General features: G+C 40.1%; 2 protein-coding genes across 6 annotated transcripts in view; both read left to right on the forward strand.

Annotated features, from left to right (window-relative positions):
* PABIR1 (PP2A Aalpha (PPP2R1A) and B55A (PPP2R2A) interacting phosphatase regulator 1) overlaps window positions 1-13,573 on the forward strand; it is a 75,532-nt gene extending 61,959 nt beyond the window's left edge. Inside the window, exon 2 of the mRNA XM_007182238.3 lies at window positions 10,853-13,573. Coding sequence (XP_007182300.2) covers window positions 11,053-11,928 — 876 coding nt within the window. The 5' untranslated portion in view covers window positions 10,853-11,052 and the 3' untranslated portion in view covers window positions 11,929-13,573. The remainder of the gene's footprint in view (window positions 1-10,852) is intronic.
* The window catches only part of PIP5K1B (phosphatidylinositol-4-phosphate 5-kinase type 1 beta), a 349,897-nt gene that overhangs the window by 86,086 nt on the left and 238,807 nt on the right, over window positions 1-25,004 (forward strand). Inside the window, exon 1 of one of the 5 annotated variants that reach the window (XM_057548628.1) lies at window positions 22,641-22,659. The exons of the other annotated variants lie outside the window; for them this stretch is intronic. The gene's annotated coding sequence lies outside the window, so the exon portion shown is untranslated. Of the gene's footprint in view, window positions 1-22,640; window positions 22,660-25,004 lie in introns of those variants that run through there. 5 annotated transcript variants of the gene reach the window in all.

Consider the following 25,004-nt stretch of genomic DNA (forward strand, 5'->3'; position numbering starts at 1 on the left):
CTGGTTATGGTTCCAGGATCTGTTTTGAGAAATCTCATGTCTGGCTGTGCTCTAAGAGTTTCATGCGTATTACCTCAATTAATGTTCACAACAATCATTTGATAGAGGGACTATTATCCTCATTTTTCGATGAGGAAACTGAGTGTCAAGGAGGGGAAGTAACTTGACCCCCAAGCCACGCATGTGTAAGTTACACAGTCAAGATTTAAACCCAGGTTCTCTGACTTCAGAGAGCGATGTCTTAAATACTGTGTTGTAGTGCTTTCCATTCAAAGGGAGTAGAGCTTTAGAGCAATTTGGGCAGATACTAGGGTTAGCCACTTCCTTCCTCCCTCCCACCCTTCTTCCTTCTTTTTAGTCTGTCTTCCTCTCTGTAGCCTGTCTGTCTGCTCTTGTGATGAGATTATTTCCGAAAATTCATCCTGGCAGCACTTATGCAAATTGGGTAGGATTGGAGCCATTCTCACATGCCCAAGACTCATTGAAGCTATTGTAGTTGGGGGCAGACAGAATGCTTTAGTAATAGAGGCAGAAAGAAAGGGGAGGCTATCAGAGGTTAAGCAAGTAAAATTGAAGAGATTTAGTGATGGTTTAGATGGAAGACATGAAGCGGTGGAGAGATCTAGAATCTGGGTAATTTGCTGTGGCTGTCTGGGGAGATTATTGTGTAATTCATTCTCAAGAGAAGTAGTGGATTTGGGGTAAGGAGAAGTGAACTTGTTCACAGACAAGTTTGAAGGACCTGTGAAAAGTAGAGTGGAATTGTCTAGTAGGTAGTTATATATTACAGTCTAGAGATAGGTCAGCCCTGCTTAGGGACATGAATCTGAGAGACATCAGCACATTGGTCATAGTTGAAACCATGGACGTGGATGCTGTTGTTTAGAGAAAGAGTAGAAAGAGAAAGGGGAACCCAGAGAGCAAACATGAGGAAGCAATTTCTATGACTTTAATAATAAAGCATCTTGCCTCTGTCCTGGATGCCTTTTTGACCTTGAAGAAATCACTGGCTCTCTCTGAACCTAATTCCTTGCTGATAAAGGTTAGTGTAGGTGATTTCTAAAGCTCCTTTCAGAGCTGACATTCTGTGGTTCTAACACTTTGCATTAGTTTTCGGGACTGCTTTGGGGCAAGTAGGGCATTTATTAATTGCTGAATTTTGTACCCTCGCTAGGATCTGTAAGCCCGTGCAATTACGTGGAACCCTCATCTGTCTTTCTGATAAGCAGAATGATTATCCTGTACGTGTCAAGTCCACCATCATTCTTTCAAAATAGCCTGGAGCACCATGAACATGGCAGGTTTGAGGAATCCCCCTGTGTTTCATGAACTGTGAGCCTCTGAAGCCAGACCCCTGGGCTTAAATTCCTCTACCCCTTAACTGGTTATGTCATCTCAGGCACCTACGTTAACCTCTCTGTTCCTCCTTTCCCTCATCTATAAAATGAGGATCATAATCCTAGAAATGGTGTAGGGATTAAATGAGTTCATATACACACAGTACTTAGAAGGGTACCTGGCACATATGCCCTCAGTAAATGTAAGCTACTATTGTATGATGATGATGATAATGATGACGACATTGTCTGGTAAAAGTGTCATAACCATAAGGACTGAAGAAGTCTCCTCTCTTAGACTTCCAGTTTTCAGATGGAGAGTGAAGAAAAATCTGTACCACTTCCTAATAAGTGGAACTTTCAGATGATAGAACTCCATGGGTGGTAAAAATTCATTTCCTACCAACAAATTGAGCTGCAGGTGAAAAACGCATACAGATGCTGAATTACGGTTGCATTCAGTTTATAAATTAGTAAGTATGAAATAGGAGGAAATAGAGCACCCCTCCATAATACATATTAGCTTAAAGTATAACTGGGTGAAAGGAAAAGAACAAATTAGAAACTGCCCTCTTTCTCAGTCCTAGGATTCACGTTCTTCAAGCGTCTTAGAGGTTAGGTGACTCTTGGCTATGCAGCTGTCATCCTCTAAAGCCAAAAACATTTCCCTAAAGCATGTAGTTTATGAATCTTTAGGTCTGGGACAGCAGCTTCAAACTTCTTCAGATCTTTTGACCTGATCTTCAAAACATACCTACAAGGAGTCAGCTACCTGGAGGGAAGGGTGTGCACCTCTAGGAATGGTAACTCTTGAAACTTCTTGAATCTTTTAATGGTCTCTTCCCCTTTCCTCTTCCGATTTTGTCTGAGAGGGGCTGGGTTCATCTTGTTTATCAGGCTCAGCCAAATGTGTGTCTGTGCAGTTCATTATATGCCAGGAAAGACAGTAGCACGACAGCAGGAATTCAAAACAGGGTTTAAAATGAATAAACGAGAATAAGCCTCTGGGATTAGTCCCAGTTGAAAAGTTCAGCGCGATCAGGGAGGGTAGCTGCTGCTGTTGGGGACAGACAAATGACTTGCTGCGGGGAATAGGATTCACTGATCTAGCCACATTTTTAGTTTCTGATGGCCTCTCCACCCTGTGGGGTCCATCTCTTCTCAGGCAGACTCAGAGAGTGAAATTCTTAGAAATGTGGTTTTTCTTATTTCTCCTTCTTAGAAATTGTCCACCTAATTGCAGATGAACTTTTCAGTTCATACTTCTTAGACCACAGAAACTGTGTGTCTCTAAAAATTACTAATGGTCTTAGGGAAGAAAGCGGGGAGAGAACTTTATTCCACAGAATCAAACTAAAAGCAAGAAAACAAAGGAAGCTTTTTGATGAGAGTAGGGGAAGAGTAGGCAGGGTCATTCTGCGATCATAGCACTAAGTATTTTCATTGAGAGAAGCCTGTTTGTATAGGGCCTTTACCATTTGCAAGGCCTATTATGGACATAGATTGTTTGATCTTTACAACAAAGAGGTTGTGTCCCCACTTCATAAATGAGAAAAGCAAGCCCAGAGAAGTTGACAGACTTGTCCAAGGTCACTGTGCTGGAAGTATGATTGTCTGACTCCAGGTTTGGTACCTTTTTTTTTTTTTTTGCTATAGTCCTACTGGCACTAATATGTTGAGCCCTTTTAGAAGTTTCCCAGACACCCAACTGGAAGGCTCAAGTATATAATCCAACTAGATTTGCAGCTTTTGCATGTTTTAAAGTTAACTTTATACATTATCCGTAAAGACATCAATTCTTTTTTCTTGCTTGCCAGATGGGTTAATCTTTTAAGGGAAAGATAGCAGACAGGTAGAGAGAAACATGAAAACAGTAAAGGACAACAATCATAACCTTGGTTTATGGCCTAGGAGAAGTTTAATGCCAAAGAGAAGGCACTAAAAAATGGGTACTGCCTAAAATGTATTAAATTGGCGAGGATCAAAAAATGATACCAACTCATTGTTCTACTTTATTCGAAGGACTTAAAGTAGAGAGTGGGGGCTGGATGGCTATTTTTAATATCGTCCCTGATATTCTCCCTTGAAAAAAATTGAACAAAATAACTACAATTCACATATATTTGTTTGCTTGAACTTTGGTGAGGACCTAGGCTGTTTAATTTTCCTCTATCAGGCCTCTGAGACCCCCTTTCTGCCTTTTTACTTCTTCCCTATAAAGATTGTAGCTCCATGCAAATGGCGTGATGGCTTTTAGCAGTTATCGAAAATGAAAGGTGAGGGGGTCAAAAGCCCCTTACTAAGCTTGTGCTTTGATCTTCTAATCCTTGCTGCTGCTTTAAAGTTTTAAGGATTAGATTAAGCAACCTCGAGGGTAGATGCTAGGAAGAGTCTCTGTACGTACTGGCTCTCAGTAAGTGTACAGTAAATGGTTGATAACAGTTTCTGAGATCATCTACTATTTTTCTTTCATTATGATAACAAAATAAGTTCCTTGCGGCCAAAGTCGCGTCCTCAAACACAATTCTCATTCCTTCCATATGTAATAACAGTCCCCGCTGAGTTCCTCTGACGTTACTTTAACTCTGTTTCATTTCATGAATTATGCTTAGGAGGATACTGCAGAACTGACTGAACAGAATACACGGATTGCAGTTGAGAAAGTCAAAGGCTATGAAATGGGCTTCATTTCCTCTTTCACGCCTTCTTAGAAATAAGTAACTTTCAGGGCTCTTTGGGAACAGGGCCAAGGAGAACCGATGGTTCTGTTGGTGATCTGTAACTGGCCTCAGACAAGTGTCCAGTGTTTGTGTGGGGCTCCTGGAGGCTATTGGTGTTTAGGGCCCCAGTGAAAGGCAGCTTGAAGGGCGTATGTGTGTGTTTCTGTCTCCTTTCTTTGTCCTGTCAAGGCCAACTAGCTATTCTTCCACTGATAATGTTGTGTGTCAGAGAGGTTTGGAAGCTTAGCGTTCCAGTTTAGAGTTAGACTCGTGGTTAGCGTTTGAACAAAATATCTTCATCCCGACTAAAGTATATTCTTATTCTGTTTTGTCCTCCATTTACATTCCAAGTTCCCATTCTGTTTTTCTCTATATTGATAACATTTTGAGGACTAACTTGATACACAATAAAGTGTATACATTTTAAGTACTTATTTAATAATTTTTTACATATGTTGATGCCTGTGTCAACAGCACCCAGAACAGGATATGGAACATTTCCTTGTGTCCCTCCCAGTTAGTAGTCCCGAGGGTAACCACTATTTTGGCTGCTACCTCCATCGATTGCTTTTGGCTGTTCTTGAACCTCATAAAAAGGGAGTCAAAGAGTATGCGCTCTTATGTGTTTGATTTCTTTCATTCAACATTGTACTGTAACTCATCCATCTTGTTGAGTAAAGAATTCCATTGTATAATGTGTTCACCCTTTTAACTGTTCTGTTCATGGACATTTGGGTTGTTTCCAGTTTGGGTCTATTATGAATAATAATGCAAGGAACATTCTTGTACATGGCTTTCAGTAGACATAAGTACTCATTTCTCTTGGATATATACCCCAAAGTGGAATTTCTTAATCATAGAACATGCATATATTTTCTTTTAGTAGGTAGTATGATGTACTGCCAAACATTTTCCCTAAGTTGTTGTACCAGTTAACACTCCTGAGCTCCTATGCTTTGAAAGTACACTTTTCCTCTGCAATATTTTTATTCTAGATAGGTGATATTAGTTAATGTGGGATATGGAGACATTTTCCAGCTCATCTCAGATTATACATGTACACATATTTTTGTATTTCACATTCATTCAATATGGATTCAGAGGTGGATATTTGCCTTTTTATATGCTTGGGGGTTTAATAGTCAAAAATTGCTCCTAGATGTTTATAGAACTCCTATTTGCTGTAGCCCCAAACTGGAAACTGTGCAAACTTCCACTAGTGTTTGAATGGATAAATAAATTGTGGTATATTTAAAGGGTAGAATACTATACAGCAACATTATGTTGAATCTCAAAAATAAAATGTTGAGTTAAAAAAAATTGCTCCTAGGAATTAAAAGGAAACTACGTGTTAGTTTGAAAAAATAAAATATTAATCACAATAAAGTTTAATGAGTAGATGTTTGATTTTATGACTTACTCCTAAGTGTGGTATTTAATTCATACCCAGAGTGAAACCAGAAGGGTGAATTGACTTAGGGAAGATCTAGATCCTGCTGCTATTATTTTTGCAACAGGCTGAATTGCATTTTATGGCTGTTCTTTTCTTTCATTATCTTTTATTCCTTTGAGATGAAGCAGTAACTCAATATATTAAACACTGCTTAGAATCCTCAGCACTGAGCATTTTAACTCTGTCAAGTGTGTATAAACAGATGGTTTAAAAAGAATGGAAACTTAGGACTTAAACGTCTTGGTTCACATAATGGTTTGTTCAGGTAGCCTACCTGCATGGGCTGGAGGGCACTGGAACTAATAATGATATTCTCAATATGAGAAAAGGAATTGTCAGTGTAAGGAGCACTTAGAATCAGTCTAGAAAAGCCTATTAGGCTTTTCTGGACTTTCAAATACCAGAGTTCTCTTCCCTTTTGGACAGAGCTACGTTAGTCCATTCATTCATTCATCATTCACTTGCACAATGACTCAACAACTGCTCACTGAGTGCTATGTGCTAGGCCCTGTTCTAGATACTAGGCTTATAGCAAGGAACAAAGCAAAGGCCTTGCCCTCATGGAGCTTGCCTTCTTGAGGATGAGGCAAGAAAACAATGTATACATATTGTCATGTGGTGCTCTGGAGGAAAATGAAAACAGAGTGAGGGGGATGGGAGTGTAGACTTGGTGTTGGGAACTGTTGTTGCTTTTTACAAGGAAAGGTCATTCGCACAGAGAGCTGAAGGGATGGAACAATTTGATGTCCACTGGAAGAAGAGTAAGCTAAGTGGAGGGGGAGGATGCCGAAGCATAGCAAGGAGGCCTCTGCAGTTGGAGGAAGGCAGTGACTGGGGAGAGCTGTTGGAGGTGGGTAGGCAGAGGGATGGCAGGGACCCAGCTAGAGCTCTACGGGTCATTATAATGACCTCGGCTTTTTCCCCCCCGAGTGGGAATGCACCAAAGGCTTTTGAATAGGGAAGTGACTCTTCAAGTCTTATTTTTAAGGATGACCTTGAACATTGGGTGGAGAATTGACTGTAGAGACAAGGGTGTATGTACACCTCTCTAATAGGTGTATGTTTGATTTTGCAGTTATCACCATCTCTGTGCTTTATTAGTAAAGATAATTATTGTGTTTATCCAGACATGGATGAACAGTGTTGGCACATTTGAGGCATACTATTGATAGAAATAATTTAGTAATATGCAAATTAGCAATATGCTATGGATATTATAAAATAAGCTCTATAGTTAATACTTTTTTCCTATTTATCCAATATTGATTTTCTTCCGGAAGCTCTTCCTCTCTCTTCTGTTTTTATTCAGTACTGTTGTACCATTCTTGCAGCTGCTCATGCTTGAACTTTAGTTGTTTGTGACTCCCCTCTGTTCATCCTCCATACATCCAGGCAGTCAGGTTCTGGGTTGTTACCTTCCGGTCTCCACATCCATCTCCTTTTTCCCAACTTTAGTTTAGACCCTCTTTTCATCTCAGAGTTAGCCATCAAATTCTCCATCTTTATTTTTTTAATAGATCTTTATTGGAGTATAATTGCTTCCAATACTGTGTTAGTCTCTGTCGTACAACAAGGTGAATCAGCCCCATGCACACATACATCCCCACATCCCCTCCCCCTGAGCTTCCCTCCCACCCTCCCCATCCCACCTCTCTAGGTCATTGTAAAGCACCGAGCTGATCTCCCTGTGCTATGCTGCTGTTTCCCACTAGCTATCTGTTTTATATTTGGTAGTGTATATATGTCGATGCTACTCTCACTTCGCCCCAGCTTCCTCCTCCCCATCCCCCACCCCCGTGTCCTCAAGTCCATCCTCTATGTCTACGTCTTTATTCCTGCCCTGCCACTAGGTTCGTCAGTACCATTTTTTCTTTCTTTTTTAGATTCCATATATATGTGTTAGCATATGGTATTTGTTTTTCTCTTTCTGACTTAATTCACTCTGTATGACAGACTCTAGGTCCATCCACTTCACTACAAATAGCTCAATTTCATTTCTTTTTATGGCTGAGTAATATTCCATTGTATATATGTGCCACATCTTCTTTATCCATTCATCTGTCGATGGGCATTTAGGTTGGTTCCATGTCCTGGCTATTGTAAATAGTGCTGTAATGAACATTGTGGTACAAGTCTCTTTTTGAATTATGGTTTTCTCAGGGTATACGCCCAGTAGTGGGATTGCTGGGTCATATGGTAGTTCTATTTTTAGGTTTTTAAGGACCCTCCATACTGTTCTCCATAGTGGTTGTATCAATTTACATTCTCACCAACAGTGCAAGAGGGTTCCTTTTTCACCACACTCTTTCCAGCATTTATTGTTTCTAGATTTTTTGATAATGGGCATTCTGACCGGTGTGAGATGATACCTCATTGTAGTTTTGATTTGCATTTCTCTAATAATTAGTGATGATGAGCATCTTTTCATGTGCCTCTTGGCCATCTGTATGTCTTCTTTGGTGAAATGTCCATTTAGGTCTTCTGCCCATTTTTTAATTGAATTGTTTGTTTTTTTGATATTGAGCTCCATGAGCTGTTTGTATATTTTGAAGATTAATCCTTTGTCCCTTGTTTCATGGGGAAAGCAGCAAAAAGAATATAGGTTTTGAAGTGAGATCTTGATTCATATTGGTTCAGATCTTTGTTCTTCCATATAGCTATAGGGCCTTTTGCAATTTTTGAACCTCACTTGTCCCTTTATAAGATGAGCATAACAGTATCTGCTTTATAGGATTAAAATGAGAATTAAGTGGAACTATAGAGTGTTTAAAGGGCCTGGCAGCATTGGGCACTTAGAAAATGTTGGTTCTTTCCACCTTCCATTCTTCCACTTCCCTCTATCTAAAATCCATCCACCTGGCAGGCCCTAAAGCATAGCTCTCATTGTGTCATTCCTCTTGTCAACGGCTTCCTATTGCCCCACACGTTAAATACAGGCACTTTTGTTTGGCATTCAGAGCTCCAATTCTCTGACTCCAACTTTAATTTCCACCTTTTCCCCATTACCTATTCTTCTCCATGTACTTTATGTATTAGCCAAATTTGCTATTTTATACTCATGCTTCCAATTCTATATAAAATATCTATTAAAATCCTACCTGTCCTTCAAATTCTGTCTCAAATACCACTGCACTCACAAAGGTGCAAACAATCTGGAAGTGGTTTCTCCTAGTCTGAAATGTTATTGCACGTGGAGGAGGCACCATCGTGCCCATGCTCTGGAGCCAGAAGGGTGAGGTCCCACCGCTTGCTGTCATCCTGGGCACATTACTGAATCCCTGCATCTCAGTTTCCCCTGCAAAATGGAACAGTGCTACTTCCTTCCTAGGGTTAGTGTGAGGATTAAATGAGATTCTACATATGATGCACCTTGAATAGCGTCTGGCACTTGGAAAATTTAAATCAGTTTCTATAATGATAGGTATGCATAATCAACATTATTTCATTGTCAGGATCTGTATTCTATGGGGACTTCAAATTAAAAGCTGTTTGAGAGACAGTGGAAAGGGTATGGACTAGGATTCTCATACTGGATTCTAGTACTGGTTCCCACTACTAAACAAGCTATGTGATGCTGACTGTGCCGGCCTCTCTGGATCTTACTTTCTTCAACTGCAAAAAGGAGGCCAAACAAAAATCACTAAGCTCTCTTTCAGTTCACCTAGGCACATGGATATCTAATAGACACTTCCAACTCAAATCAACCAAAACAGAACTCTTAATTTCTACTCCTCTAAATGCACTCTTTCCCTATCTCAGTAAATGATACTGCCATCTACCCAGTTTAAGTAAAACACCTCTGAGTTGCCTTTGAATTATCTATTTCTTTCACCATCTAAATCTAATCCATCTGCACATGCTATAGGTTCTACTTCCAAAACATATCCTGAATCCATCTACTTCTCCCCCATCGCCATTGATACAACCCTAGTCCAATAATCTCTTGTCTGTACTGTTGCCATGGTTCCTAATCCATCTTTGTGTCCACTCTTGCCCTCTTTCAGCCTGTTTTCCACAGAGCCAAAGTGATATCCAAAACATAAACCAGATAATATCACTCTCCTGCTTAAAACTCTCCAGTGGCTTTTCATCATACTTAGAATAAGAGCCAAACTCTTTTACTCCCTCATACCACTCTCCCCCTTATGCTTCAGCTGCACGGCCCTTTTTTCTTTTCTTGGCAGCTCACCACACTTACGTTTGCCTTGGGCCTTTGCACCTGCTAGTCTCTATGGTTGGAATATTCATCCCCCAGATATCCGCAGGACTTGCTCCTTGTCATTTAGATCCCAGCTCTATCTAATTGCCCCCTCCCTTCTACCAGTAGTGCTGTATCACACCACCCTATTTTATTTTTTCCTAAGGCTTACCACTATCTGAAAAATAGCCCATGTATTTATCTCTTCCCCCCCAAATAGAAATTAAATGTCTACATATTAGGACCTAATTCCTACCACATTGCCTGGCACATAGTTGGTTATGTGGGGAAAAATCTGACTGAATACACTAAAGAATAAATATAAACCGATTTTTAATGATATGAAAGTTCATGTTACTTACATGAGCCAAGTATTCTGTTTTTATTTTTAAAGTTCGAGGACCTATTGGTTTTCCCCTCATTAAATTCCTCATCCTAAATGAACATGATTGAGCACATATGCTTGTGCTGGAAATATGATTCTAAATAAAACAATAGTAATACAGGTTGGTTTTTTCCCTCTTTGACCTAGTTCCCAGATTTTCCCATTGTCTCCAACTCCTCTCCTACAGTACCACCTTACTGCAAATTACCATCATCTTTGGCCCCGAGGACTGCCTCCTCTCTGGTCTTTTTCTGTAGGTTCTAATCTCCCAATAACGTTATTCCCCGGACTGCAGCCATGGACCTTTTCAGTCGCCATTATACCCATGGCTGGGAAACCTTCCGAGTTTTCATTGTTCTCAGGATCAAGGTCCACCACCTCACGTCCCGCCAGCTCACTCTCCACTCCAGGCCACACTCACTCCCTCCCTTCCTGGTTCCCGCCAGCCACCCAGCTGGCAGCCCTCGCTTCCCGCTTCCCAGGCAGTTCTGCACCGCATCCTTTTGGCCTGCTTCTAGGGATCTCAGGAGATGGTCCCTTCCTCAGGGAAGGCCTCTCTGGTTAGGACGAACTCCACTCCTAATCATACAGCCCCACATCGCCAAGGGCCTCTCTTTCAGAGCTCTAATTTTATAAATATATACTCCTGAGTATGGTGGTAACCTTATTAATGTGCGTTAAAGAAGGTTTGCGCTCACTGCTCTCTGCGGTAGGAACGTACTGACCGGTGGCCCAACCACTCCTCCCCCCTCCCCCTAGGACTGCGGCGCAGCTATTATGCGTTAAGCGGGCGCCGCGAAGAGAGACATTGCAGGGCGCCTGCGCCAAGGGGCACGCATGCGTAGAGGGACGAGCCCGCTGACAGATTCTCGGTGGCGGTGGCGGCGGCAGCGGCCCTGGACTGCGGGGAATGGGAATCCTAGGTCTTTGAGCACCGCCCCCGCCTCCCTGCCCGCGACATGGCTCAGGAGAAGATGGAGCTGGACCTGGAGCTGCCTCCGGGCACGGTTGGGAGCCCGGCGGAGGGCGGCGGCAGCGGCGGCGGCGGCGGCGGCGGCGGGGGCCTCAGGAGGTCTAACAGCGCCCCCCTGATCCACGGCCTCAGTGACACTTCGCCGGTGTTCCAGGCCGAGGCGCCGAGCGCCAGGCGAAACAGCACAACGTTCCCGAACCGCCACGGCCTGCTACTACCGGCCTCCCCCGTCCGCATGCACAGCAGCCGCTTGCACCAGATCAAACAGGAGGAGGGCATGGACTTGATCAATCGAGAGACCGTCCACGAGCGCGAGGTGCAGAACGCAATGCAGATAAGCCACTCCTGGGAGGAAAGTTTCAGCCTGAGTGACAACGACGTGGAGAAATCCGCCTCCCCGAAACGCATCGATTTCATTCCGGTGTCGCCAGCACCGTCACCCACCCGGGGAATTGGGAAGCAGTGTTTTTCACCATCCTTGCAAAGTTTTGTGAGTAGCAATGGATTGCCTCCAAGTCCTATTCCCAGCCCAACGACCCGATTTACTACCCGGAGAAGCCAGAGTCCAATTAATTGCATTAGACCAAGTGTTCTTGGACCATTGAAAAGAAAATGTGAAATGGAAACTGAATATCAGCCAAAGAGATTTTTCCAGGGCATCACCAACATGCTTTCTTCTGACGTTGCACAGCTGTCAGATCCTGGTGTGTGTGTATCTTCCGATACCCTTGATGGAAACAGCAGCAGTGCCGGATCTTCTTGTAATTCACCAGCGAAAGTCAGCACTACCACCGACTCTCCTGTGTCACCTGCCCAAGCGGCCTCTCCATTTATTCCAGTAGATGAACTTTCATCTAAGTGATTCACCCACCCATCCTGAGACTCGGTTTTGTTTTTGTCTTTGCAATGAAGAGAAAAATGAAGTTGGAACAAGCACTGAACTTTGTCGATTAATTTGAGGCTATTTCCTATTTTACCCTTTTTCCTTTTTTGGAATTTCCTGAAATGTTGGTATTCTAGAGAACTTTTATGTCAGATTCCTGCGGGTGCCCTTGAATTCAGTGTAGTAATATTTTCAGACGTTTTCCCAATAAGTGTGTTGAAGCATACATCTTTACGCTGCTAATATGTCTAAATACATATGTTATCCCTTGATTTTTTAAAATAACTGAGAGCTCTATTTATTTATGCGATTATTAAGTTCTGATGCAAATATAAATGTTGAATTAATCAGCATAGTAAACTGATGTTTTAAAATTCCCTACTTCATGCCCACACTAATTTTTAATGTTATTTTCAGTGATTGCTAATTTCTATTTGATGAAGAACAATAACTTACCTATGTACAGGTATTTTTAAAATGTTAGTTTTATCCATCCAGTGGTTGTCTGTTTTACCCAGGAATCCTTGAATATTTAATTTTCTGGGTACAGAAGTGGATGGGGGATGGTGATAAAAGAACAGAATATAAAAGTTTGCAACAAATCTTTTAAAATTAAATATATAAAAGTAAACATATTTAAAAAACATTTTCTAATGAAATTTTAATAGTAATTCTAATAAGTTGTACAAATATAACTACTATACAGAATTTCTTTCTTTTTTTTTTTTTTTAAACCAGAAAGTGCATTCTTTTGGGCATAATCCTAAAGTGAAATGGGACAGTGCCTTGCAGTTTTAGCCCACTGTACATAGGCTGAGGCCAGGTTCTTTGTACCACTGCAAATTTAAAAGTTTTTCCATTGTAGAAAATGTGTGGGAAGCCCTGTTGAACTTCAGCAGAGTACCCAGGCAGATGAAACTCTCTCAATCATTAATATGCTTTAAAATACCCAATCGTGCCTCAGTGAAAACCCTTGCCAACAAGGAACCAGCGCCACTTTTGGCTGCTTTTATGCTCTGCCCATCTGTCACCTTCTTGGTTTTCCCTGGCTCAGGAAGGAAGCAGCTGTTTCCTTGCCAACAGGTCCTTCCTCTCCACCTCCCAAGAAACTAGGGCATCATTGGTTAGACAAAGGTACAGTGTGACTCAAACTTCTGACAGTAGGCAACAACAGGACCGTGGAATTGTTTCAGGAACCTCTGTGGTTAAAGCTACAGCTGGAGTTGACTGCCTGGGGGATGTCGTGTAATTCAGGGGCAGTGACTTGCCAGAGAAAATCAGGGGAGAGTCACCTAGGTAAATCATTATTTAACTTAGGTTTTGTTAAAGGTAGAATTGTGAAATGTTCTTTTCTTTGCCTTTTACAATTAAGACAAAGTATGAAAATATTTAATAACAAATTTTTTTATATTATACTTCCTTATATTTCCTGTATCTTCCTTAACTAGATAAGTAAGTAGATAGAAAGAATGGCAAACAAAAGGGGAAGGGGAAAACAATAAAAGAGAGACCAAGAAACCAAGACAAAATGTTCCGGCTCACTTTAAGTTATTGCCTACAGAGACTTTAACAATTACGTGGAATTTTTACAACTATGAGAATAAATGGAACTGGTCAACTTTTGGCAGTTGCCTCAAGAATTCAGTGCATTACATCGAGGGTAAGATCGTGTCCACAGGCTTAAAATTCTCTATTCTGGGTTATAGGGTTAATGTGCTCCAGTTCTGACCTTGTTCCTCAAATTCAAACGTATATGTCCAACTTCCTGTTGGGCACTTTGACCTGCTTCCAGAGGTACTTTAACCTCAGCATCTTCAAAACAAAATTTATTATCTCTTCATTTAACTTGTTCTTGGATTACCTAAACTGATGTCATCCTATCTAATTTCTTCAAACCATGGGAAGCATCTTTGACTTTCCCTTTTCTCTGTGTGTCACATCCAGCTAAATCACCAAGTCCTGTCTACTTGTGAAGTGAATCTTGTGTCTCCCCTTCTTTATCTCTGTTGCCCTGATTTAGCTTAAGTTCCGGCGTAAGTGATCTCCCAGCCTATTTTCTTACCTCCCTTTTGGCCCAGTCTTCACACTGCCTCTAAAGTGATCTTTCTAAAATATAAACTTGAGTTTGTCGTCCTCCTGCTTAAAAACTTTATATGCGTCTCCATTTTCTACAGTTTAGGGAATGCTTTATTTAACTTCACATACGATAAGGTCCTTCATGAGCTGGCTGTACTCTAACACAGGTTTAATCCTCTGCTCATCCTGTCCCAATTACACATCCTCCCTTCTTACTCTGTAAACACTAGACCACTTGATACTCTAAATATGCCATATACTTTCATGTGTTTGTACCTTTGATTAAATTGTTCCTTTCCCTAAAATGCCATTCCTATCCTTTTTACCCAGGAAAATGCTGTTTCTTTTTATTGCATTTGAATTTAACTATGAAATAATGTGTACCTTCTGCTTATAAAAATATTTAAACAATGCAGATATCTATATAGTAAAAAAAAAAAAAAAAAAAAAAAAAAAAGAAAGTCTGTCTTTTACTATGTAAAATTCATCTTCCCTACCCATAGGTGATTTCTGTTAATAATTCGTTATATGTTATACAAGATGTTACTCTGCATTCCATGTATATGTGTATATAAATTCAGGAAACCAACATCTCACTGACATCTCTCTTTTCTTTCCCTCATATCTAATCATTCACCAAATCTTACTGATTTTATCTTCCAGAATCTTATCTTCTTTCATCTGTACTGCCACCTGGATCCAGCCTACCATCATTTCTCTCTTAGGCCTCCTAATTCCCACTGGTCCCTTCACACTCATTCTGGTTGGCTACCCGTTCATCCTCCATACAGCAACTACAGTAATCCTTTTAAAATTGCAGATCTGATCCTTCCATCTCCCAGCTTAAAGCTTTTCATTTGCTTCCTATTGTTCTTACGGTATACCAAAATGTATTAATTCTGCCCTAGGAGGCCCTGTGCAGTCTGGCCCTTGCCTTTCCCTCCCCTTGCTCTCTGTGCTGCACCCTCACTGGCTTGCTTGCTTCTTGTTCAGTACATCTTGTTCTCCTGTTTTATGGGCTTTTACCAGATCCTTTTCCCTGAGGGTATAGAGAAACTTTTATTTCTATAAGTTTATTTTTCTATATAGGTGGTAAGTTTTAAATCAGATAAGGCTCTAAGAGTTTATATAGACAATTTAGATTATTATATTATTGCTCATGGCTTCAGTCGTTACTCTATAGAATGTAAAGGCTTAGCTCATGTAAGAATTATCCTCAAAAAAACCTTTTTAAGGTATTAGTATTGCTAATCTATAAACTTTGTGCTAGAAGCCCCAAAGCACATATCAACATTGAGTTAAAGTACAGTTTGTCATATATAACAAATCTCTGTTGTATATTTTCCTTTATTATGTTTCTTAAAAACACAGTGTAAATGGAACATATAATTAATGGTCACCAAATCTGCAGCTGCTGGATGTCAGAACCTTTAAGCATACTTAAAAGATTGATTGCAATCAAGAATAACCTGTATGGGATTGCCTTCCAGTGGTTCACATTTATCAGTTCAGCCGGCTACATACCTACAGCAAGAGACCACTCTTAGATATTTGGCATACAAGGGGGAAAGGGTCAAGGCTTATGAAGGAAACAGGACTGAGAATTGTTTTCTTATTGGCATGTTTTTAGATGAGTAGAAAAAGTCTGAAGATCCAAGAGAGAAGTGGGAGATTGGGGGGAATAGTTGCCAAAACAACAAACCGAAGAAGATGATGTAACTGATATTTCCTGAGTAGCATCAGAGAATAGAAGAAAGAATTGGTCTTGGAAAGGTTGTCTAGAATATTTTTTTTTTCTTTTGCAACAGGAAGGAGAGTGAAACGGCTAGGCAAAGATAGCAGTAAATGTTGAACTGATTTGTGTTGCAGGAGTTTAGGGGTTTGGAGGAAGGTGTATATGAAAAGTGAAAAGAATTTGTGTCTAATTGCTTCTATTTTCCAATTTTTAAGGCGTGTTAGGATGTTTGAGGGTGGGGCAGGAGTAGATTTGGAAGCTTGAATGAAGTAAAGGTTTAATGCTGCCTCTGTGAGAATCTGTAAAGGAGTGCCAAGGGTGAGTAGGAGCTTTATTAGGCCACATTGGATGACAGGTTGCAATTGGATGTCAGGTGCAAAAGAAGTAGATTGGATTGACCTAAGTTTGGGAATTGGTTAAGCGGGAACTAGGTAAAGTCAAGTGTGTGAAGCAAATAAGGATTCGACTGAAAGTGGAGTTGAGTGATTGGCCAAGATCTTGGAGATGCTAAGAGAAGTCAGCAGTGGGTCATGGAATAGGCCGTTTTTTCCCAAGGTCTTACGTTACAATCATCCATGACAAAGTATACAGAGAATCTGATCTCACTGCAGAACTCTCACTTTAGCAGTTTTGCCCATATTTTTCATGTCTCATTTTGTTCAGAGACTCAATCCTGAATCAGCAAGCCTTGAGTTCCATTTAGTTGATTTCAAAAAAAAAAATTTTTTTTTGAGTCAGATTGCTCACTGTAGCCAAGACAGTTCTTTATGCCTTCCCTACCTTGCCATCCCAGTAAAAAGGTTTTCTTCAAAGTTGATATGACCTTTATATTAAAAAGTATATATAAAGTACTTGCTACATGTCAGGCACTGTTCTAGCTGCTAAACAAATGTATTGTTTCATTTAATCTTCATCAGTATCCTCTGAGATTAGTGCCATATTATCCTCATTTTATAAGTGTCCTCACTTATAATGGCGGCACAAAGAGATTAGGTAGCTTGCTCAGGATTCCGAACTGGGAGGTAGTGGTTAAAAACACAGACTGTGGAGCTGGGTGGCTGAGGTAAGGGTCCCTATAGGTAAAGTCCTTACAGCAGTGCTGGGCAGTTAGTATCAACTATCATTACTATCCTTGTGCTGGTGGTTGTCATTATTGTCATCTAGTGTGGACTTGCTAAGGAATCTTCTTTATTATCCATGACTGATGAAACTCCTGCTTTCACACTCAGTAACAGTATACTCTACCCTTCTAGGCAGCCTATCCTTTTATAAGATGAGAGTTTTTGACGTTGGAGTCTTTCTTACACTGAGCAGACATTTCCCTCTGGAACTTACACCATTTAATTCAAGTCCAACTCTCTGGAAAATGCAGAACAAGCCTTATCTCTTTTTTAGATGATAGCCTTCCCTTCACAAATCAGAAACACTGATCCCTCAGTAATGACCTCTTCTTACTTCTGGATTTGGGGAATCTTGAGCAATTTTTTTAGTGTACTTCCTCTGTGAAATCAGGCTATCATTGCTCGGCAGCCAGGATTTTCACAAGATTGTGATCCCTTTAAGACTGTTTGCTTTCCCTAGTAGAAAAGCAAGAGATGGTCTAATAACATGAGCCATTGCCAATAGTAATAATAATAATTAGCACTAATATTTATTGAGTATTCAATAAGGGCCTAGACACTATTTTCCATGCTTTGAATGTAATGAGTTTATTTAATCCTCATGACAACCCTGTGAGGTAAATGCAATGATTATTCCCATTTAACAGATGAGAAAACCAAATACATTTTCTCAAGTCTCTGTTACTTTCTATTATTTTTTTTTCCATTTGAATTTAAGTCCTTTTTGTCTTTTCCTTATGAACAGACTTTTTTGGTTTTGTTTTTTGAGATAAAGCCTATTTTCCAGCTTGCTAGGGTTGCCACTTGTTTTGAATCAAACGATATGTTTACTTAAAATGATGGCTTTAGACATTATTATCATATTAGAGGAAGCAATCAGGAGGATTGTTTTCTTTACTAGTAGGTTAAAAAAAATTAAAGTTGTATAGAAGGATATCATGGTTTACATATTTTTAAACTGATTTGCTATTTGAAATAAGAAATCCCCAAACTACAAATTTTAAATTATTGTTTTTTTAAAAAATATATATATATGTTATATATGCTTTGTTATACTTGAGTTATACAGTATCATTGGTTGTCCTTAGATTTTCACTCCTGGGGAAACAAAAGCAAGAACCATTTGACCGCCCCCCCCCCCCCCAACAAACTCTTTAAGGTAAAAATGTATCATTTTTAGAGGAAAAGTAACAGCAGGATTTAAAGTGATCCAAAATCTTTTATTACCTAATTAACAAATTCACCTTCTTTCTCTATAAGAAGCTCTCCCCAGAGGTTAGAGATTTAAATTCAGAACACTTGAGCAATCCCTGAGAAACTATTATTCTTACCTTTACTTTATAGAAAATAACTGTTCAGCATAAGGACCCAAAAAGGAAAACTTGCCTTTGAACGCATTTTAGAATTGGTGCTTAAACTTCAAGTTTCACAGTGTCACATCCCTGCATTAGATATTTTGAAACAAACCATTGAAGGACATAATTTGTTCCAAAAGGTTAGTATCATTTTTGGAAGTTCAATAAATATTCTAAAATCACCTCAAAAGTGACTTTTGATTCTACCTATAAGGGAAATGAATCTGAAAAAGAATAGATAGGTAAATAGTTAGATATATATATGGGTAGATAGATAGAGATAACTGAATCACTGCTGTACACCTGAAACTAACACAACATTGTAAATCAACTGTACTTCAATTAAAAAATAAGGAAGTTAACCTTAGGGAAGTTAAGGGATTTACCCAAGCTCACAGAAATAGTAAGTGGATGCAAATAAAATTTGTACATAGATCTGTTTCCCCCCCTCCCAAAAAAGTGACTTTTGGTTCAATATGTAGCTTGTTTGTGAAAACAGTTTTATAACAGAGAGGTTAGGCAGATAACATCAAATACTCCAGTCCTGTGCATGCACAACTAAATGTACATGCGCATTTGCACATGCACACACCTGACCTGCTTTGTGAGTTTTGTTCTGTGTGCTTGGAACCTTATTTAGCTTTACTCCCATTTTAGATTTCCCCTCATTTTCCTCTCCTCAGTTTTCTTAGGTAGGTTAGACTTTGTAAATTACACACACACACGCACACACACACACATATAGGTACTGTTGGAGAAAGTGTTTTGTGCCTTGATTTTGCATCAACTTTCCAAATTCCAAGTGCTGCCCTAAAAGAGAAATAGGTATTTGGTTCTCATACCTAGGATTTCTTTGTGCCTGATTTCTATTTCTCCTTTTTGAACTTTTGGAATAAACACTTGGGAGATGTGAAAATCACTCATTAACAAATTCTCAGGCAGTGTGACTGAAACTAGAAAGCAGAGAATGTATAGCTTTTATTTACCTGTGAAAGTTCAGTTCTGTATCAGTGCCAGGGATAGTTCTGGTTCTTTTCCAATTGCCTACAATGGTCTTCCAAAACAAAGTGACCTCTAAGGCTTGGCTAGCAAGGCAGGTTGTGAAAGAAGACAATTGAAAAAGATCTTTTGTGTCCTCGCAAAATAAAATTGATTGAGGTAACCATTCCTGTGATTCAGATGATCCCTCCCTCTTACTTTAAGGACAAAGAACGATTTCACTGTTGCAATGCCCGGAGGGTTACTGGAACTCCAGAGTGACAAGTAGCTATTGAGTGTTGGTGTCTTTTGGAAAGAAAAATGCGAGGTGTTCAGGAAGGGATGGGAGTGAGGACATGATGCATGGATTGGGTATTCCTTTTGGCACGTGAGCCCTCGGACTACCATTGTGAGCTCCCTGTTGACTAGAGAGTGACATTGATGGTGGTTTTCTTCATGAATGTTTTTTCTTTGTTCCACTTCATTTGGGATTTGGGGTTGAATCAGTATGTGTTTAAGAATGTCTTCGACCATCTTTCCCTTAATGGCCTAGACTTAAGTTTTCTAAAAAATGGTAAATAATAATAATAATGATAATTATCTTTCATTATTATCAAAGGTTACTTTGAGTCAAGAATTAAAGTTCTTGGAGCTCTTTACCTTACCAATTTATATTAGGTTTCTAACTCAATTAAAATTCTACACCTATCTATATGGTCTTTCTCAAGGCCCCATTTTACCACACTACTCACTACCGGTATTTCTAAAATGCAAACCTGAAATTCAACTTTAATAGCTACCCCTTAACTTCAAGATTAAGTCCAATTACACAGTATGATAAGCTGCATATCTCCACATACCCCCTGAACCCCAGGACTCTAGCCATACTGAGCTGCCTGGGCTCCCCCAGCTTCAGGCTCCCATGTACTGTCTGTGCTTTGACAAGCTGTGTCCTCTGCTGAGAACAGCACTTCCTCCCTTCTTCCTCTGCACTCCCTACCAACCTTTTTTCCTTAACTAACTCCTTAAAAACTTAGCCCAAGGGGGCACAGCTTCTGGAAAGCCTTTCCTAATGGCCTCTGCCTCAGCCCTGGTGAGTTAGATAGCTTTCTTGTGGGATCTTGTTATACCCAGGACTTCCTTCTATAAAGGCAGTTCACAGGCTGATGTGCGTTTGGGTGGTTTCTTGTTTCTTTAACCTATGTAAAAGCAAAGGCTCTGTCTTTTACTTCTGTTCCTAATGCCTGTGCATAGAACATCATAGTTACTCGAATTTATGTTGAGTGGATGATTAATGGATGGGTAAGTGGGTGAGCAAATGGCACAGACTGTTTTTAAGAGAAAGGAATGTAGTAAGATTTTTAGTGGACCAAGTCTAGTCACATGGCTGGGCTCTTTATAGTTTGCTAAGAGACTAGAAATTCATTTGTTAAATAATTTTGATTGGAGCCCCTGCCTCACACTGGCTAGTCTCTTAGGCTACGTCAGTGTACAAGGCAGACTCCCACCCTTGTAGAGCACACATTCTGCTTACATCCTAACAGGGTGGAGGTGGAGGGAGGGGTTGGCAATAAACATAATAAACAAGTAAATTACATCATATATACAGTGAGAAATGGCAAGGAAATCAAGGTGGCTGGAGCAGAGTTATTGAAGGGAAGGATCCTTGGAGGGGCTTAGAGAGGTGGGCAGGGGTGGGAACTGCTGCCAGTACAGGTGGCATAAGGTCTCGTGTGCCATTAAAGGACACTGACTTTGACTATGAGCTTGAATGAGGGTGGTAACAGTGGAGGCGTGGAGAAGTGCTTAAATTCTAGATGTATTTTGAAGGTAGAGCCAATAGATTTTGCTGACAGGTTTAAGGTGGGCATAAGGTGGGGCTGGGGCAGAGGGGAGAAGGAGAGAGAGGAACTGAAAGGATGGAGTTCCCATCAACTGAGATGTGGAAATCTGTGAGTAAGGTAGGATTTTTTGTTTTGGGTTGTTTTGTGTGTGTTTGTTTTGCTGCTGTTGTTTGGCTGGGGGGTGGGGTGGGTTGAGGATGGGAGGCATTAGGAGCTCAGTTTGGATATGTTAAGTAAACGAACCTTATTAGACATTCAGATAGAGATGTCAAGTAAGCAGTTAGATTTCTGAATCTAGAGTTCAGGAAAGAAGGCTGGGCTGGAAATACTTAATTGGGAGCCATCTACCTGTGATGATATTTAAAGTCAAGAGAATACATGAGATCACCAAGGGTCATGTGAATGTGGGTAAAGAACAGAAGAATAAGAACTGAACCTTGGGGCACCCTATAACATTAAGAGGTCAGCAAAAGGACACTGAGAAGGAACAACAAGGGAGGTAAGAAAACCAAGAGTGTGGTGTACTAGAAACTATGTGAAGGAAGCGTATGAGAGGATGGAGTGATCAAATGTTATCAATTGCAGCTGATCTGACAAGAGAGGATTGATCATTGAGCCTTGGATTTAGTAACATGTAAGTTACAGGTCACCTTGGTGAGAGTCATTTCATTGGAGTGGTGGGGTGGAAGCCTGATTAGAGGAGGTTTAAGAGAAAATAGGATGAGCAGAATTGGAGACAGCCAGATGGCTGAAGAAAGAGATTGAGTTCTTCTAGATCCTTAAGGATAAAGAGGAACTAAAGTGAAAAGGGTCACCCCCCTCCCCTTCTTATGGGTAAATTGTTATTAAGCATTTCACAAGAAATATCTCTTTATATATATATGTGATTATAATTTGGGAAAAACCAAGGTCAAAAGAAATTGTTTTCTTTCCTTTTTTTTTTTTCTTTTTGGCTTTTTTGTGAGGAGAAAAACCTATAGGTAAATGCTTTTATGCCAAACATGAGACTGTTCAAGCAAAAGACTTACTGATTCACTTCCTTCCTGAATTCATCTGGTTCATTTTATTCCCTTGTCATCTATTTCTCTTAATGGCTTTTTTTTCCACTTATAAATTGAAATTTAGTTCCACACCCGTGACACAATTATTTCTGCAAGTTTGGCCCAGTTTCTTAACCCAGAGACATTTTCCGATTCAGTGAATACTGTGAATTTTTTTAAAAGTAGTTCATTGTCCTCTTAGGTTTTATTTAGGGACAGATTTTTTTTTTTTTCCTTATTCCTTTTCAAAATTGTTGCTGAACGGTGGGAGAGGAGAGTGCCAGTAATGATAAGAAAGAAAGAATGCTTTCCTTACTTTAAATTGCTGCGATTTCATTCTAATCATAAAATATTGTCAGGTTTCTTCTTGTGGGTTGGGCAGTCCATCCCAGTCTTTCATACAAGAGGACTCAGGGACATCCAAACCATATTTGTACTCAGGAGGGAAGAGTGCTTTCTCCTGGAATTCCTTCTCTCTCCTGATACTGCATTTCTGCCTTTCAAGACTCCAGTCAAGTCCTGCTCACTTCATGGAGCCGTCTCTGCTTCTCCTGGCTCTAGGTAGTATTGGTTTCCTCTTAATCGCTATACCTACTGCCTGCAGCCCTTACTCTGTCGGGTTTTTTTCGGGGGGAGGGGAGTAGAGGGGGTGTAATGTCATGTAATGGTTATAAAAGCACTGCATCTGCAGACTTGTAGAACTGCGTTCCTGACCTAGCCCTCCCACTTCCCTGCTTCGTGCAAATTAATCTTTGTGTGCCTCAGTCTTTTTACCTGTTGAATGGGAGAGGTTCCTACCGCAAAAGTCGTAAGAATTGGAGGGGAGAAGGCGTGTAAAATTATTAGGCAGAAAACTAATCATTTGAAAAAATGGAAACCTGAAGAATATATATAGTATATGAAATAATCCCCCATCTTTATGGCAGATTTCCTGAAAGAAAGAGACAATGGCTTATGTATCTTTCCTAATAGCAGTGTATCTCTATAGAAAGAACTTGGGGTTTATCAGTGATGATAGGTGGAGCTTGGGAAACATGGAGTGTTTGCTCATGGAAACCTGTGATACACATGTCATGATGTATTTCATTGTTGCACATTAGAGAGTATTTCAGGCTTTAGGACCTCTTCCAGACTAAAACTCTTACAATGCACAGGCTATGGAGGGTGATGTTGCAACTTTGATGGTATGTGAAGTCAATACGCTTTCCTTTTAGTTTTCCTAACACTCGTGAAAGTTGCTGGGTTTTTTGCCTCTCATTCACATTTTCACAGCCCAGAATTCAGAAATCTGCTTTAATTTTAACACAATCGATCAAATTCTGTATAATTAGGAGAGGAGTTTAGATGACATTTACTTTTAAGCAACCTTTCATAAGCTGTGTATTTTAATAATGTGAAAAAAGATTAAAAAGAAAGAACCAAATAGGCTAAAACAAGCAAATTACACTTTCTAATGATAAAAGCAATACAGATTCGTTTGAAATTAAAAGAACTCCAATAAGCAAAAAGAAGTACACTTCACTGAGTTGCTGCTGTTTATCTTCCCACGTATATTCTAGGCTTTTTCTTTTTTTAAAAAATTATTTTTAAAATAAATTATTTATTTTTGGCTGCGTCGGGTCTTCATTGCTGCGCATGGGCTTTTCTCTAGTTGCGGCGAGCGGGGGCTACTCTTCGTTGTGGTGTGCGGGCTTCTCGTTGCGGTGGCTTCTCTTGTTGTGGAGCACGGGCTCTAAGCGTGTGGGCTTCAGTAGTTGTGGCACATGGGCTCAGTAGTTGTAGCTCGCGGGCTCTAGAGCGCAGGCTCAGTAGTTGTGGCACACGGGCTTAGCTACTCTGTGGCATGTGGGATCCTCCCGGACCAGGGCTTGAACCCATGTCCCCAGGCGGATTCTTAACCACTGCGCCACCAGGGAAGTCCTATTCCAGGCTTTTTCTATGCTTAAATATGTACATGTAATTTTTACACAAAAATGGCATCTATAGCCAGCTTCACAAACTACTTTTTTCCATATAATATACAGTGAATGTTTTAAATATACTTTTGCATCATTTTGCCTTCTGTGGCTGTACCATGTTATAGGTAACCAGCTGCTTTTGGCTCTCTAGGATGTTTCTAATTTCTTCTCAGTTACAATGTTCTGATGTACATCTGAACAACTTTTAAAATGTAAAGACCACAGAACTTTCTTGGACTTGCCAACATGAAATAGCTGGCATGTTAATTTCAATTCCGTTTTGTCCATTTCTAAAGCATTCTTTTCCAAGTCAGTTTTGAGTGATTTATTTGATGGTCATGTTTGGAGCTCCCGTGTGTGACTGAAAAAAAAAAAAAAAAGCGTAGTTCTCTGAAAATAATCTGTATTTCAATTTTTTTTTTCATGAATCTAAGACAGCCTTTTCTTCATTTAATCCAAACTAGAGAGTTTTGATAATGTCTTTAGGAACATGTTGCTCTGAGGTCTTTATCTCCTATACTAGTCCTATCTGTAATTCAGGATTAGCAAGGTCTCCAGGAGGTCAGTTATTACTGTTCTGTCATTTCAGTGGAAAAAAGGCTGGAGCATGTGGAGGTGAGAAGGGGTGCGGAGATTGCATGGGTGGGTGGGTGGTGATGGAGAAGGCGGCCAGGATTAGACAGATATCTGCCCTCACAGACTTAAGGTCCCCACCCGTTTTCATCTTTCACGGCTATGGCAACTTGAGAGCTCACATTTTCTAGGGTAGTCAAGATATCAAATATTGCCTCCAGCTGCCCGTTGAAATGTCTCAGAAATCTTGACATTAAAATTGGCATATTTCTGTTTCATCCATCTAGAAATGACATGAAAATCCTTCATGATGTCATGTTTGTCAGTATTAGGGTTATAAAATATGGTCACCAAAGGGGTAGGTCTTAGGAGAAG

The sequence above is a fragment of the Balaenoptera acutorostrata genome, chromosome 6, assembly GCF_949987535.1.
Source record: "Balaenoptera acutorostrata chromosome 6, mBalAcu1.1, whole genome shotgun sequence".
Taxonomy (NCBI): Eukaryota; Metazoa; Chordata; class Mammalia; order Artiodactyla; family Balaenopteridae; genus Balaenoptera; species Balaenoptera acutorostrata.